At 48.4% G+C, this 14,707-nt stretch overlaps 1 protein-coding gene across 3 annotated transcripts in view; it reads right to left on the reverse strand.

The window, feature by feature from the left end:
- LOC147097935 (uncharacterized) overlaps positions 1 to 14,671 on the reverse strand; it is a 29,709-nt gene extending 15,038 nt beyond the window's left edge. Inside the window, exons 1-7 of one of the 3 annotated variants that reach the window (XM_085971022.1) lie at positions 12,594 to 14,671; positions 8,222 to 8,329; positions 8,014 to 8,121; positions 7,592 to 7,653; positions 6,413 to 6,506; positions 3,631 to 3,748; positions 502 to 683 (exon numbers count right to left, since the gene is read on the reverse strand). In XM_085971022.1, coding sequence (XP_085827148.1) covers positions 502 to 683; positions 3,631 to 3,748; positions 6,413 to 6,506; positions 7,592 to 7,653; positions 8,014 to 8,121; positions 8,222 to 8,282 — 625 coding nt within the window. In that variant the 5' untranslated portion in view covers positions 8,283 to 8,329; positions 12,594 to 14,671. Of the gene's footprint in view, positions 1 to 501; positions 684 to 3,630; positions 3,749 to 6,412; positions 6,507 to 7,591; positions 7,654 to 8,013; positions 8,122 to 8,221; positions 8,895 to 12,593 lie in introns of those variants that run through there. The other 2 variants (XM_085971023.1, XM_085971024.1) reach the window with 2 other exon arrangements.
- Between the last annotated feature and the right edge of the window lie 36 nt (positions 14,672 to 14,707).

A 14,707-nucleotide genomic window follows, 5' to 3' on the forward strand; every position in this document is an offset into this window, starting at 1 on the left:
TGCCGTGGTGGGATTTGCACGCCTGTCTCTGGATCATTAGTCCAGGCCTCTGGATTACTAGTCCAGTAACATAACCACTATGCTACCATTCTAGGGGCCATAAATATAAGATAGTCACTAATAAATCCAATAGGAATTCAGGAGAAACTTCTTTGCCCAGAGAGTGGTGAGACTGTGGAACTCGTTACCACAGGGAGTGGTTGAGGCGAACAGTATTGATGCATTTAAGGGGAGGCTGGATAAGCACATGAGGGAGAAAGGAATAGAAGGATATGTTGATGGGGTTAGAAGAAGGTGGTGTAGGAGGAAGCTTGTGTGGAGCATAAACACCGGCATGGACCCGTTCAGCTGAATGTTGTGTTTCTGTGCTGTAAACACTTTGCAGGGCCCAAAGGCATCACTGAGGCTCCCTTAGCCTGGCTTAGCGTTCAGTCTGCCGGCAGGGGGATTATCCGAACACATTCGGGGGGCCAAGAAATGAAAGGGAAGGAAACACGTTACCAGGCCACACGTTCTTCCACTCAATCTTGATGTATTTGTCTCGGTCGCTCCTCACATGCTCATGCCAGAAGCCCAGCGAGTGCATGATCTCATGTTCAACAACTCCTTTCCCCTTCTTCAGGCACTGGTGATTCAGCGAAATGAGCTGCATCCCACCAACACGTCCCACAGAGGAGTAACACCTGAAAGAGAGAGAGACAGAGAGACAAAGGGCCATTAAACTCAACACACAAGATTGAAACAACAATATTCAGGGAGAAACTGAAAGACATTGGCAAATGAGAAAGAACTGGAAACCAAATGGTGCAGATACTCAGATATCCTCACTAAATGTAAAAACCACACTGAGTCAGAAGGTTGTGGGTTCAAGTCCCACTCCAGAGACTTGAGCACATAATGTAGGCTGACACTCCAGTGCAGTGCTGAGGGAGTGCTGCACTGTCAAAGGTGCCGTCTTTTGGATGAGACGTTGAACCGAGGCCCTGTCTGCTCTCTCAAGTGGACGTAAAAGATCCCACGGCACTATTTCGAAGAAGAGCAGGGGAGTTCTCCCCCCGGTGTCCTGAGGCCAATATTTATCCCTCAATCAACATCACTAAAACAGATTGTCTGGTCATTATCACATTGCTGTTTGTGGGAGCTTGCTGTGCGCAAATTGGCTGCCGCGTTTCCTACATTACAACAGCGACTACACTTCAAAACTACTTAGGCAAAGTACTGCGGATGCTGGAATTCTGAAATATAAACAGAAAATGGTGGAAATACTCAGCAGGTCAGGCAGCATCTGTGGAGAGAGAAACAGAGTTAACGTTTCAGGTCGGTGATCTTTCGTCAGAACTGGAAACAGTTCCGAGACGTAACAGATTTTAAGCAAGTACAGTGGTAGGGAAGGGGGGGGGCGGGGGGGAAGGAGGAAAGAACAAAAAGGAAATGTCTGTGATAGGGTGGAAGGCAGGAGAGATTAAATGACAAAAGGGATGATGGTGCGAGGCAGCATCTTTGGTAATGGGACAAGTAAAGAAACAAAAGATGGGTCTAGAGGAGGTGCAAGTGGCAACAGCAGAACCACTACCAGCACCTGCTGTTAAAGAAAATAGAGGCAGAGGTTATGGTCTGAAATTGTTGAATTCGATGTTGAGTCCAGAAGTGCCTAATTGAAAGATGAGGACAGAGAGGTCAGAGTGGGAGAGGGGCAGGGAATTAAAGTGACAGGCGACCGGAAGCTCAGGGTCACGCTTGCGAACTGAACAGAGGCGTTCAGCAAAACAATAATTCAATCTGTGTTTGGTCTCTCCAATGTAGAGAAGACCACATCGTGAGCAGCGAATACACTATGTTAATTTGAAACAAGTAAATAGCTATTTCACCTGGAAGGAATGTTTGGGGCCCTGGACAGTGGGAAGGGAGGAGGTGAAAGGGCAGGTGCCGTGGGCAGGGGAGGGGGTGTTGGGGGTGATTGACTCCTGCCCTTTCACCCCCCTCACCGTCCAGGGCCCCAAACACTCCTTCCAGGTGAAACAGCGATTTACTTGTACTTCTTTCAATTTAATACCAGGAGGCGGGTTACTCATTTAAATATTTTAATGAGGCTGCGTGCCTCAGATTTTATATCTCTTCCACCTTTAACAATGGCCGGCCGGGTTTCCCAGGGCTCGGGAAACCCGGCAGCTAAAGGGAGACGAGGACTGGCGTGTGGCAAAGGCAAGTGCTTTCCCAGCACTGCTTGTGGGCCAGGAGGAGCAGGAGTGCTTCCTCCTGGCTCCCCCAAGCAAACCTGCTTTCCACCCCCCACCCCACCCCATGATTGAATCACCCCGCCAACCTCGATCTCTCTCCGAGCCCCCACGATCTCCAGGCAGAGAGCGATAGATTTTAGGGAACAAAGGGATATGGGGATCGGGCGGGAAAGTGTTGAGGTCGAAGATCAGCCGTGACCTTATTGAATGGCGGAGCAGGCTCGAGGGGCTGTACGCCCTACACCTGCTCCTCTTTCTTATGACCCTCCAAGCCACGATGTACCCACCCCAACTCGCGATCTCTCCCCCAGCAGCAGAAAAACCTACCTGCTCCTGGGCTGCGGCCTCTTCTGCAGCGTTCCCTGCCCAACAGGGAGCCAAGCCTGTCGATCAGGCTGGAAAAAAAAACCACGCACGCTCCCACTGCGTTCGAGGGACCAGAACTCATCCCCTCGCTTGGAAATACCACCCCAGTAAATATCAGGGCCATTAACCCGGTTTCTCTCTCCACAGATGCTGCCTGACCTGCTGAGTATTTCCAGCATTTTCTGTTTATATTCAAAAGTACTTCATTGGCTGTAAAGCGCTTTGGGATATCCTGAGGTCACGATAGGGTGCTGCATTTTTTTAAAATTTGTTTATGGGATGTGGGCGTCGCTGGCAAGGCCAGCATTTATTGCCCATCCCTAGTTGCCCTTGAGAAGGTGGTGGTGAGCCGCATTCTTGAACCGCTGCAGTCCAGTGTGGTGAAGGTGCTCCCACAGTGCTGTTAGGGAGGGAGTTCCAGGATTTTGACCCAGCGACAATGAAGGATCGGCCGATATACTGCCAAGTATAAATGCAAGACTTTCTCTTAGAGCATGGTTCCGACAGAGCAGAATGCTCAATTGCATTCACCCACTCAGCGAAGTTCCTCATTTCTGCTGAAGGTATTTGGTAGGAGGCACAGAATAAAAATCTGGAAACGCCACATTAGTTGCAAGCTCGCTACCCCTGGGCCACTCACTCATTCGCACTCCTCGGGAACATTAGCAGTGGACTGGAAGCAGCTACAACCAGCCTGCGTCCAGAGAGAGAGGACATAGAAAAATAGGAGCAGGAGTAGGCCATTCGGCCCTTCGAGACTGCTCCGCCATTCAATATGGTCATGGCTGATCCTCTATCTCAATACCATATTCCCACTCTCTCTCCATACCCCTTGATGCCTGTTGTGTCTAGAAATTTATCTATCTCCTTCTTAAATATATTCAGTGACTTGGCCTCCACAGCCTTCTGTGGTAGAGAATTCCACAGGTTCACCACCCTCAGTGAAGAAATTTCTCCTCATCTCAGTCCTAAATATCCTACCCCGTACAACAGCCAGGAGAGTCACACCTCAGCCCCTGGGACGTACCCGTGGATCGGCTGAATGGCAATAAAGTCCTCCTCGTCCCCGTGAGCCACAAACCGTACGCACGTGAACTTCTCAAAGTCCTTGAAACCGCGACTGATGGAACTCCAAGTCTCCTCGTCTGGAGGAAGAAGAGGAAAATATATTTATTTTCTTTTAAAAACTACAAATCTGAAGTCAAATCAGAAACTCACAGAAATTTACTGCACAGGAGGAGGCCTTTCGGCCCATCGTGTCCGTGCCAGCCCTCAAAAAAAGCTATCCAGCCTAATCCCACTTTCCAGCTCTTGGTCCCTAACCCTGGCGGTTACAGCACTTCAAGTGCATATCCAAGTACTTTTTAAATGCGATGAGGGTGGGAAATGGAAATACACAGCACACCAGTCAGCATTTGGAAAGACTTGGAAAAGGGAAAAGACAAGTGAACATTTTGGGTAGATTTCCTACATCAGAACTGATTAATGGTCTGCACCGCTCCCCCGGCAGGTGCGGACTGACCTGCTCTGCATTTCCAGTCTTGTGCTGTTAATACATTTTTCACAATTGGATTTGCAAGACGCTATATTAATCTGGCTGTTACTGTATAAACCAAAGGCCCAGTCTGTACAACACATCCACATTTGCTGTACAGAAATGGAAACTGATCATTGGGGTGGGGATGTACGTATTGCGACACACAGGGGTCCAGCTGGATGGACCAGGAGGTCTTTTGCTGTCCATCATTTTTCGTATGTAGACATAGAAACATAGAAAAATAGGAGCAGGAGTAGGCCATTCGGCCCTTCGAGACTGCTCCGCCATTCAATATGATCATGGCTGATCCTCTATCTCAATACCATATTCCCGCTCTCTCTCCATACCCCTTGATGCCTTTTGTGTCTAGAAATCTAACTATCTCCTTCTTAAATATATTCAGTGACTTGGCCTCCACAGCCTTCTGTGGTAGAGAATTCCACAGGTTCACCACCCTCTGAGTGAAGAAACTTCTCCTCATCTCAGTCCTAAATGTCCTACCCCGTATCCTGAGACTGTGACCCCTCATTCTAGACCCCCCCAGCCAGGGAAAACATCCTCCCTGCATCCAGTCTGTCTAGCCCTGTCAGAATTTTATACATTTCAATGAGATCCCCTCTCATTCTTCTAAACTCTAGTGAATACAGGCCTAGTCGACCCAATCTCTCCTCATACAACAGTCCTGCCATCCCAGGAATCAGTCTGGTGAACCTTCGCTGCACTCCCTCTGTGGCAAGTATATCCTTTCTTAGGTAAGGAGACCAAAGCTGCACACAGTACTCCAGGTGTGGTCTCACCAAGGCCCTGTATAACTGTAGTGTAGTATGGGTCATTAACAAAATCAGAAGGCTACTTCACAGGCCTGTGCTCCGACAACCAATCTTAGCCAGGGTTGCCACTCCAAACTATTATATAGTGACCCAAAATGCAAGTGTGTGGAGACAGAATTGGGGCTTAACTGTGACGGTCCCTGTAGTCGAATAGCCCACCAAAATTCATCGTCGAGGCTCCCCCTCCCAAAAAGCCCAAGATTATCCGGTTGAGCCACAGAGATCAGGACAATCTCAGGTACCATGTCTGGTTTGTGTTTAGTTAGCCAATCCCAACCAGGTGCTACAATAGGTCTGTGTCCCTGGGTGTGGAGGGGAATAAAAGTCAGGCAAAATTTCTACTTCCGATTGCCGACAGCAACTCTCCAGGCACAGGAGAGAGAAGCAAGCTAAATGTTCTTCTCTATCTACGATTCTATAGAACAGGATCAGAGCAAATGGCTGCAGTTGAAGAGCTCGCTCCAGCATAGGCTGAAACACCTCCTCTGTCCCATCATGTCTACGATCCGATGAGTGGCCACTTGATTAAGGTACTGGAGGGGAACCAACACCCGAGGAACTACACAGGTGAGCACCTCACGGAGAGAAGCAGAAAATGGGGAGGGGAGGTATTCACTAGGCAATGGCATAACTCAACAAGACGTCAGTCACTGCAGGAATGACGTATGAGGAGAGATTGGGTCAATTGGGCTTATACTCGCTGGAGTTTAGAAGAATGAGAGGGGATCTCATTGAAACTTATACAATTCTAACAGGACTAGACGGACTAGATGCAGGAAGGATGTTCCTGATGGCAGGGGAGTCCAGAACCAGGGGTCACAGTCTAAGGATAAGGGGTAAGCCATTTAGGACAGAAATGAGGAGGAATTCCTTCACCCAGAGAGTGGTGAAGCTGTGGAATTCTCTACCACAGAAGGCAGTGGAGGCCAATTCATTAAATATATTCAAGAAGGAGTTGGATATATTTCTTAAGGCTAAAGGGATCAAGGGATATGGTGAGAAAGCAGGGACCGGGTACTGAATTTGGATGATCAGCCATGATCTCATTAAATGGCGGAGCGGGCTCAAGGGGCCGAATGGCCTACTCCTGCTCCTTCTATGTTTCTATGTACCCACACATGACACATCTGGTTTGGGAAGAGCCCTGGGATTGGTTACTGATGAACCCAGCGGGGGAATTAGTTTGTCCCCGTCCTTGTCAATCTGAGGCTGGGTGAGGGGACCTGGAATACCAGCTGGTGGTTGGGAGGACCAGCGTCTGTCCTCCCAGTCAGCGTGGCTCAGACCGCCGACCCCTCCAGTGTGGACTCACACATTCATCACCCGTGCCCTGCTGTTACTGGTCAACGCAGCTTTGAAAGCTGCGTTCCCGGAATGGAGAGGTTCACGATTTCCAAACCACCCCCCCCCCCCCCCCGCCTCAGGTCTCACTCAGCACTTACCGTACTGGGGCGATATTTCATACGGAATTCTCACCATCCCATCTGGAGACTTCTGCCATATCTTGGCTTCAGACACTACAGCATTCCTCCACAGCTGAGTGAGAGGGGCAAAAGAGATGGCAAGTTACAGTCACCCGGCACCCAATGCACAGCAGATAGAAACCTAGAAGATAGGAGCAGGAGTAGGCCATTCGGCCCCTTGAGCCTGCTCCGCCATTCAATGAGATCATGGCTGATCATCCAAATTCAGTACCCTGTCCCTGCTTTCTCCCCATATCCCTTGATCCCTTTAGCCTTAAGAAATATATCTAACTCCTTCTTGAATATATTTAATGAATTGGCCTCTACTGCCTTCTGTGGTAGAGAATTCCACAGGTTCACCACTCTCTGGGTGAAGAAATTCCTCCTCATCTCAGTCCTAAATGGCTTACCCCTTATCCTTAGACTGTGACCCCTGGTTCTGGACTCCCCGCCATCGGGAACATCCTTCCTGCAGCTAGTCCTGTTAGAATTTTATAAGTTTCAATGAGCACACGTCGACAATGAAGCACAGAGATTCCAAGTTTTAAACCAATATATCTACTAGCTAGCAAAACATCGCAGTATCCGGTTGCCCCAGTGTCACCAAACAAGAATCACCTTTTAGGGCACCACTAATATGGGATGGTCCAATCAAACTAAAAGATGCCAAAATAAGCATCAAGTCCCACAAAAAAAAGGGATGCCTTCCCAACTAAACCATGAAGTTATTATCGATGTCTACAGGACACTCTGTGCCCTGCGGTGCCCACCGGTCGCGGAAGGCACCAAGCGTACCCCGCATGCTCCCTCACCAGGGCACGGACAAGACCGCGGAAGAGAGGCAAGGCAGCCAGGGCGACCCACCGGGCCCAGGAGCAGATCCTCCGACTTAGCCAACATCACCACCACACCACCCACCCCCACCTCGCCCCACACCCCTAACCCAGGCAGCCAAAGATTAGCAGAGTGGGGCCAAAGTGTAACCAAAAGTTGAGGAGCTGCTCCTTGAGCTCAACCTGGGGCAGAGTAAAGAGCCACGTCAGCACCAACAGGGGACACCATCCCCCCTCTCCAAGTCATGAGGGCAGACGGGGGCAATGGAGCCTCACACAGACAACTGGAAAAAAGACGACAAGGTAAAACTGAAAAGGGACTTACCGGTTTGATGATGTCCCCTTCCATTAGGAAGCTCCTCCAGGGCTTTGCATATTGAAAGATGCCTGCAAACAGAAGCGCAATCAATCAAACAGTCGCAGGTTGATCAGACAGTCCAGTTAGGATGATGAGTGGAGCAAGCCAGCCTTCAAGAAGGCAAACAACCAGCACAAAGCAATTTACAACACAGCAAGCTATCTGCAACACAATTAAGCATTTGCAGCAAGGAGCTGATTTTAAATTGCTACACTCGTGCGGTGGGTAACTTTCTGACGAGCAGGTCCATTTGCTGGGGTCCCTGGGTTTCATCCAGTCAAATTTGCAAGTCAGTCATCGGAAAGGCTTCACACAAACTCCTACAGCAGCTGGCTAAAGACTAGCTTACCCCCACTTATAGTGAAATAAATGTAAAGTCAGGAACGTACGCTGATTAATTCTGACAATTGCATCCTCTACTGTCAGGGTGGCCTTGGCTGGCGCGCTATCCAGGCGAGAGCGGCTGGCTTGCATCTTAACCTCACTCAGTCCGACTGCTGCAATATTAATAGACACAGTTGTTAAAAACAGAGAGAAGATTAGTCTATCTTAGAGTGAACAAGAACACAACCCCGCAGAGTGAGAAACAGCCACTACCTCTCTGTACCAGAACCAAGGTGAGAAAGAGGAGCCTCCACGCTCTGCTACTTGATCCCATGGCTTAGGAGAAATTTCCAAAAAACTGTTATTCAGCATCAATGGCTCCTAGAAAGAGTGGGAGGTGGAGGAGAAAAAGAATTACTAACAAGGAAGGTAATCAAAGCAATGTGGGTGCCCTGCAACATGTCTGAGAGATTGGATCATTCTGACAAATGTGATTGGCAATTTGATCAAAGCCATTCCCACCTGTTAATCATGGCCTGAAGCAGGATCTATAGTTTAACCCTTTCAGAACTCTATCTGTTCAGGAGGGCTGGTAGCTCCAGTGTCATATGCAAAAAAAAATGCCTGTTTGATTAACAGTTTTTTCCCCCCCCCTTATATGGCTTTGTAGACAAACAAATTAGGCACAACCATTCTTGCTCCTCATGGGTTTAACACCCGGCATGCCCACACTGTGCAGTTTTACCTTCCCAGTTCATGGGACAATAAAGCCCAATAGAATCGGAGCAGAAGTGTGTGCACCAGGAGGCAACCTATATTTGAGGAGAGGCCGAGGCGGAGAAAGACGGAAGAGCAAGAAACCTAATCTAAACTATGTGCTGAATGCGCTTTGTTTTGTTAAGTGACTGTGTTGTATCTCTGTGTTGACCCAACTTATTGGAAGCATTTCAAAAAAAATGAAAATGTATTTTATTTTGGCATTCAAAAGGACACACGATACCAGAGCTGCTTGTTCGGCAGCAGAGCCTGCCTCCCGACACCTTTCAGAGCTTCTAAATTCGGAAAAAATAAAACAATGGCACTCTTCAGCCCAGGTGGGGAAAAAAAATCACCCAGCCTTTACCTCAGGGCTTGCAAGTTCAAATCCAGCCCAGAACACTGGGATGAAAGTCTGTCTGCTCACTTTAAGGATCCTAAATTAAATGAGTCACCCCCCTGTGCTTGCTGACCTACATTGGCTCCCGGGTCTGGCAACGCCGCAATTTTAAAATTCTCATCCTTGTTTTCAAATCCCTCCATGGCCTTGCCCCTCCCTATCTCTGTAACCCTGTCCAGCCTTACGACCAATGTTCCCGCTATTACTTTTTTCCGTGCACAGTCCCTTTAAGGTGCTGCGCGGCCCATTCAAATTTTGCACGTGCGAGGTTTTTACAATGCAAAAAGGCGACGAGCGGCCTGCGCAGGACCTCACAGACACTGCACATCTGTGCATCTTCGAGGGACCATTGTCTACGACCCTCCGAGTTCTCTGCGCTCCTCCAATCCTGACCTCTTGCACATCCCCGATTTCAATCGCTCCGCCATTGGCGGCCGTGCCTTCAGCTGCCTAGGCCCTAAGCTCTGGAATTCCCTCCCTAAACCTCTCCGCCTCGCTACCTCTCTCTTTCCTCCTTTAAGTCGCTCCTTAAAACCGCACCTCTTTGACCAAGCTTTTGGTCACCTGTCCTAATGGCTCATGTGGCTCAGTGTCAAGTTTTGTTTGATAACGTTCCGGTAAAGTGCCTTGGGATGTTTCACTATGTTAAAGGTGCTATATAAATGTAAGTTGTTGTTGTGAGCATGAGTCACCATTTAACACTAAATTAGCAGTCTCACCTCACCTGGACAGGTGGCTGGTATGGGAAAATATAAACACTGCTGCAGTGGTTTCACTCGATCTTCGCAGCTCAATGCTCTGATGCTGGGGATCAATCTTGCTGACTCTTCTCTGCACCGCCTGCATGTCTGGAATATTTCCCTTGTATCTCGTTGATCAGAGCTGGACGCGGTATCAAGGTGTGGTGTGGTCTGAGCACTCTCCAGTTTAAACAAGGCTTCCTCCAGCTTGTATCCTGGTGCCTTAGCATCCTACTTGCTATGCTGATTACTCAGTGGCTCACACTCTCGCCTCTCAGTCAGAAGGTTGTGGGTTAGAAGATAGGAGCAGGAGTAGGCCATTCAGCCCCTCGAGCCTGCTCCGCCATTTAATGAGATCATGGCTGATCATCCAACTTCAGTACCCTGTCCCTGCTTTCTCCCCATATTCTTTGATCCCTTTAGCCTCAAGAAATATATCCAACTCCTTCTTGAATATATTTAATGAATTGGCCTCAACTGCCCGGTGTGGCAGAGAATTCCACAGGTTCACCACTCTGGGTGAAGAAATTCCTCCTCATCTCAGTCCTAAATGGCTTACCCCTTATCCTTAGCTAGGTTCATAGCACCACTCCAGAGAGTTGAGCACAAAAAATCGAGGCTGGAACTCCAATGGAGTGCTGCACTGTCAGAGGTGCTGTCTTTCAGATGAGATATTAAACCGAGGCCCCGTCTGCTCTCTCAGGTGGACGTAAAAGATCCCACGGCCACTATTTCAAAGAAGAGCAGGGAGTTCTCCCCGGTATCCTGGCCAATATCTCAATCAATATTACTAAAACAGATTATCTGGTCATTATCACATTGCTGTTTGTGGGAGCTTGCTGTGCACCACTGGCTGCCACGTTTCCGACATTACAACAGTGACCACACTTCAAAAAGTACTTCATTGGCTGTAAAGTGCTTTGGGACGACCTGAGGTCGTGAAAGGCGCTATAGAAATGCAAGTCTTTCTTTCTTTTTGAGCTGCAGAGATTGGACGTGTTAAATGCTGAGCTTACTGACTCTTCTCGATTTCTGAATTTCACCCTTGGCTATTTTGATAGCTTTCATGGTGCGTGTATATTTTTTTCTTCCGAGGTGCAGTACTCTACACTGCATCTGCTTCTGTCCCAGCCATTTAAAATGAATGGTTCCTCTACCGTTATTGCCTTTAACCCATAGTGATGTGAAACCTTTCTCAAGGCCGTGTGCTTCAGATCAACTATATTTAAAAAATAAATTCTGGAACAATTTCAATGATAAACAAAAGACTTGTATTAAGTGCTTCATATACAATGAACTACTTTGAATTGCAGTGAATGTTGGTATGTAGGCAAATGTGTCAGTCATTTTACACACAGCAGGATCTCAGAAGTGAAACGAAGGATTAGCTCATTTGGTTCGGGTGCTGTTGGTTGAGGAAGGACCATTGGCCAGGACACCAGGAGAACTGAGACCTTTCCTTTGAATGGTAGCCATCTATCTGAGGCTGAACCACACTGTTCGCAAACTTGGTGTCCTATTTGACCCCGAAATGAGCTTCCGACCACATATCCGCAGCATAAGTAAGACCGCCTACTTCCACCTCCGCAACATCGCCCGTCTCCGCCCTTGCCTCCGCTCATCCGCTGCTGAAACCCTCATCCATGCCTTTGTTACCTCTAGACTTGACTATTCCAACGCACTCCTGGCTGGCCTCCCACATTCCACCCTATGTAAACTTGAGGTCATCCAAAACTCGGCTGCCCGTGTCCTAACTCGCACCAAGTCCCGTTCACCCATCACCCCTGTGCTCGCTGACCTACATTGGCTCCTGGTTAAGCAACTCCTCGATTTCAAAATTCTCATCCTTGTTTTCAAATCCCTCCATGGCCTCGCCCCTCCCTATCTCTGTAATCTCCTTCAGCCCCACAACCCCCCCCCCCCCCCCCCCCCCAAGATATCTGCGCTCCTCTAATTCTGCCCTCTTGAGCATCCCTGATTATAATCGCTCTATCATTGGTGGCCGTGCCTTCAGCTGCCTAGGCCCTAAGCTCTGGAATTCCCTGCCTAAACCTCTCCGCCTCTCTTTCCTCCTTTAAGACGCTCCTTAAAAACTACCTCTTTGACCAAGCTTTTGGTCACTTGCCCTAACTTCTCTAACACAGTATCGGCTGTGGCTCAGTTGGTACCACTCTCACCTCTGAGTCAGAAGTTGTGGGTTCAGAGTCCCACTCCAGGGACTTGAGCACAAAAATCCAGGCTGACATTCCCGTGCAGTGCTGAAGGAGTGCTACACTGTCGGAGGTGCCGTCTTTCAGATGAGACAAACCGAGGCCCCGTCTGCTCTTGCAGGTGGATGTAAAAGATCCCACAGCACTATTTTGAAGAAGAGCAGGGGAGTTCTCCCCGGTGTCCTGGCCAATATTTATCCCTCAACCAACATAACAAAAACAGATTATCTGGTCATTATCACATTGCTGTTTGTGAGAGCTTGCTGTGCACAAATTGGCTGCCGCAGTTACCACATTACAACAGTGACTACACTTCAAAAAGTACTTCATTGGCTGTAAAACGCTTTGATACTTCTGGTGGTCGTGAAAGGCGCTATATAAATGCAAGTCTTTCTTTCTTACATGGCTTGGTGCCAAATTTTTTGTCTTATACTCCAGTGAAGCGCCTTGGGATGTTTTACTACGTTAAAGGCACTATATAAATACAAGTTGTTGTTGTTTTACATCCAACTAAACAGGGCCTCAGCTTAATGTCTCACCTGAAAGACAGCACCGTCAACACTGCAGCTTTCCCTCTGTACACTCCTGAAGCATCAGTCTATATTACGTGCTCTAATTTTTTTTTTTAATTCACTCACGGAATGTGGGCGTCGCTGGCAAGTCCGGCATTTATTGCCCATCCATAGTTGCCCCTCGAGAAGACTAGAAAAAAGTCAAAGATGGTAAATAACTCTTATATTTTACACTCTTCATTTGATAAAGTTAACTGATCCTCTTGTAGATGCAGCAACACACAGACTGACTGAGCGACTGAAAATGGGACCTTTAATATTTTAGGACAGAGATGTCTCACTGTGCAATGCAGGGTGCTGGAAAGTGAGGGCAAAAAAGTGGAAAAATTACTTACATTTTTATAGCACCTTTCGTGACCAGCCCAAAGCGCTTTTTAAATTATTCTTTCATGGGATGTGGGCGTCGCTGGCAAGGCCAGCATTTATTGCCCATCCCTAATTTCCCTCGAGAAGATGGTGGTGAGCTGCCTTCTTTAACTGCTGCAGTCCGTGTGGCGAAGGTGCTCCCACAGTGCTGTTAGGGAGGGAGTTCCAGGATTTTGACCCAGCAACGATGAGGGAACAGGGATATATTTTCAAGTCAGGATGGTGTGTGACTTGGAGGTGGGATTCTAGGATGGGGATCAAACTCACAATTTTCTGGTTGGATGACTAACCCTCATTGGGTTTCTAAGTATTCACTTGGGAACACTAACTACAGCCCACCTGTAAATCATAAACACCACCTTTTCCTCATTTGGGAATCCCTTGTGGGATGTTACTCGGTCGACCATTGATTCACTATTTAACTGATACATTTGTTGTGTCTACGCTCTAGGGAGCCTGGCACCCAGACAGACAAACCTAGAACAGAAACAGGACTTCACCCAAGAACTTGGGTTGGGATTCCTGTAAACTGCAGTCAGAGATAGCCCAGTTGTAGATCTTTCTATCATTTACTTAGCTTCGCAACTGAATAGAAATAGAAAATATCGACCTCACAGGGTATGGCGGCCTAATGGTCATGGTACTGAACGAGCAACCTAGAAATTAGAGTTCACAATCTCACCAGGGCAGGTTATAAAATTGAACTGAAGAAATCTGGCAATCATGAAAGCTGCCGGATTGCTACATAAAAAAACCAAATGGTTCACTAATATCCTTGAGAAAGAGACCTGCCACCCCAACCCAGTCTGGTTTACTCCAGTCCAGCACAATGTGGATGAGTCTCAATGACCTCGGGGCAACTAGGAATGGGCAATACCACCTTGCCAGTGTCACCCAAGAACAAATAATAAGTTAATGAATCTGCTGCTGTCTTTAGGTATCATTTGTCACTGGTATTGCGCCCCAAGTCTTGCATGGTAGGAGTATATTATAAAGCCACGGATCATAAATGATTTAATCTGGGATGATCTGGGCCCTGCTCAGCCACCTGTGCGGTGGGGCATCTGGGATCGGGGGAGGTCGCCTTATTAACATCTCACTGGCGCACATCTGCGCCGCTATATGCGCATCTCGGGTGCCCGCCAGAGAAGGGGCGATTGGTAATGCGGTGCTGGCCAGCAGCTGTTAAAGTTGCTGGTGTAATCGGCACAGGAAGTAATATGTTTCGGCCCTAATCAGCTGATTTAACAGAGATGGAGGCAATTTGTTTCGGAGGGTGTGGGGGGTCCAGGCTGGGACCCACACTCGGCCCCCCCAGGTGGGTTCCATGTCCAATGTTCAGAGTATGAGTATTATTTCGATATGCAGGATGATCAGCAGTAAGGAGGCGGGTAAGGAAAATCAAGGCATGGGAATTCTCTTCCCCCCAGCTTGCCCCCTTCTGATGTCAGTGAGCAGGTTTTGGGGTGGGGGAGATTCCGTCCCTAGCAGGCCCCGAGAAAGTTGTAACTCGGCCTGGGACCAGCTCCCGTCCCCCCTCCCCTCACGCCGGGAGTGTGTTGTTGGGAGGCCTGTTCTCTATCCCAGTGGTTCTCAAACTGGGGTCCACGGACTCCTGGGAGTCCGTAGACTTACCAGGGGATACGAAAAATAATGAGTACCGAGCAGGGATGGCCTTACCTTGGGGCGGGGCGGGAGGGGGGGGGGGGGCAGGG

The sequence above is a fragment of the Somniosus microcephalus genome, chromosome 30, assembly GCF_052327205.1.
Source record: "Somniosus microcephalus isolate GS21.2 chromosome 30, FLI_Smic_1.0, whole genome shotgun sequence".
NCBI lineage: Eukaryota > Metazoa > Chordata > Chondrichthyes > Squaliformes > Somniosidae > Somniosus > Somniosus microcephalus.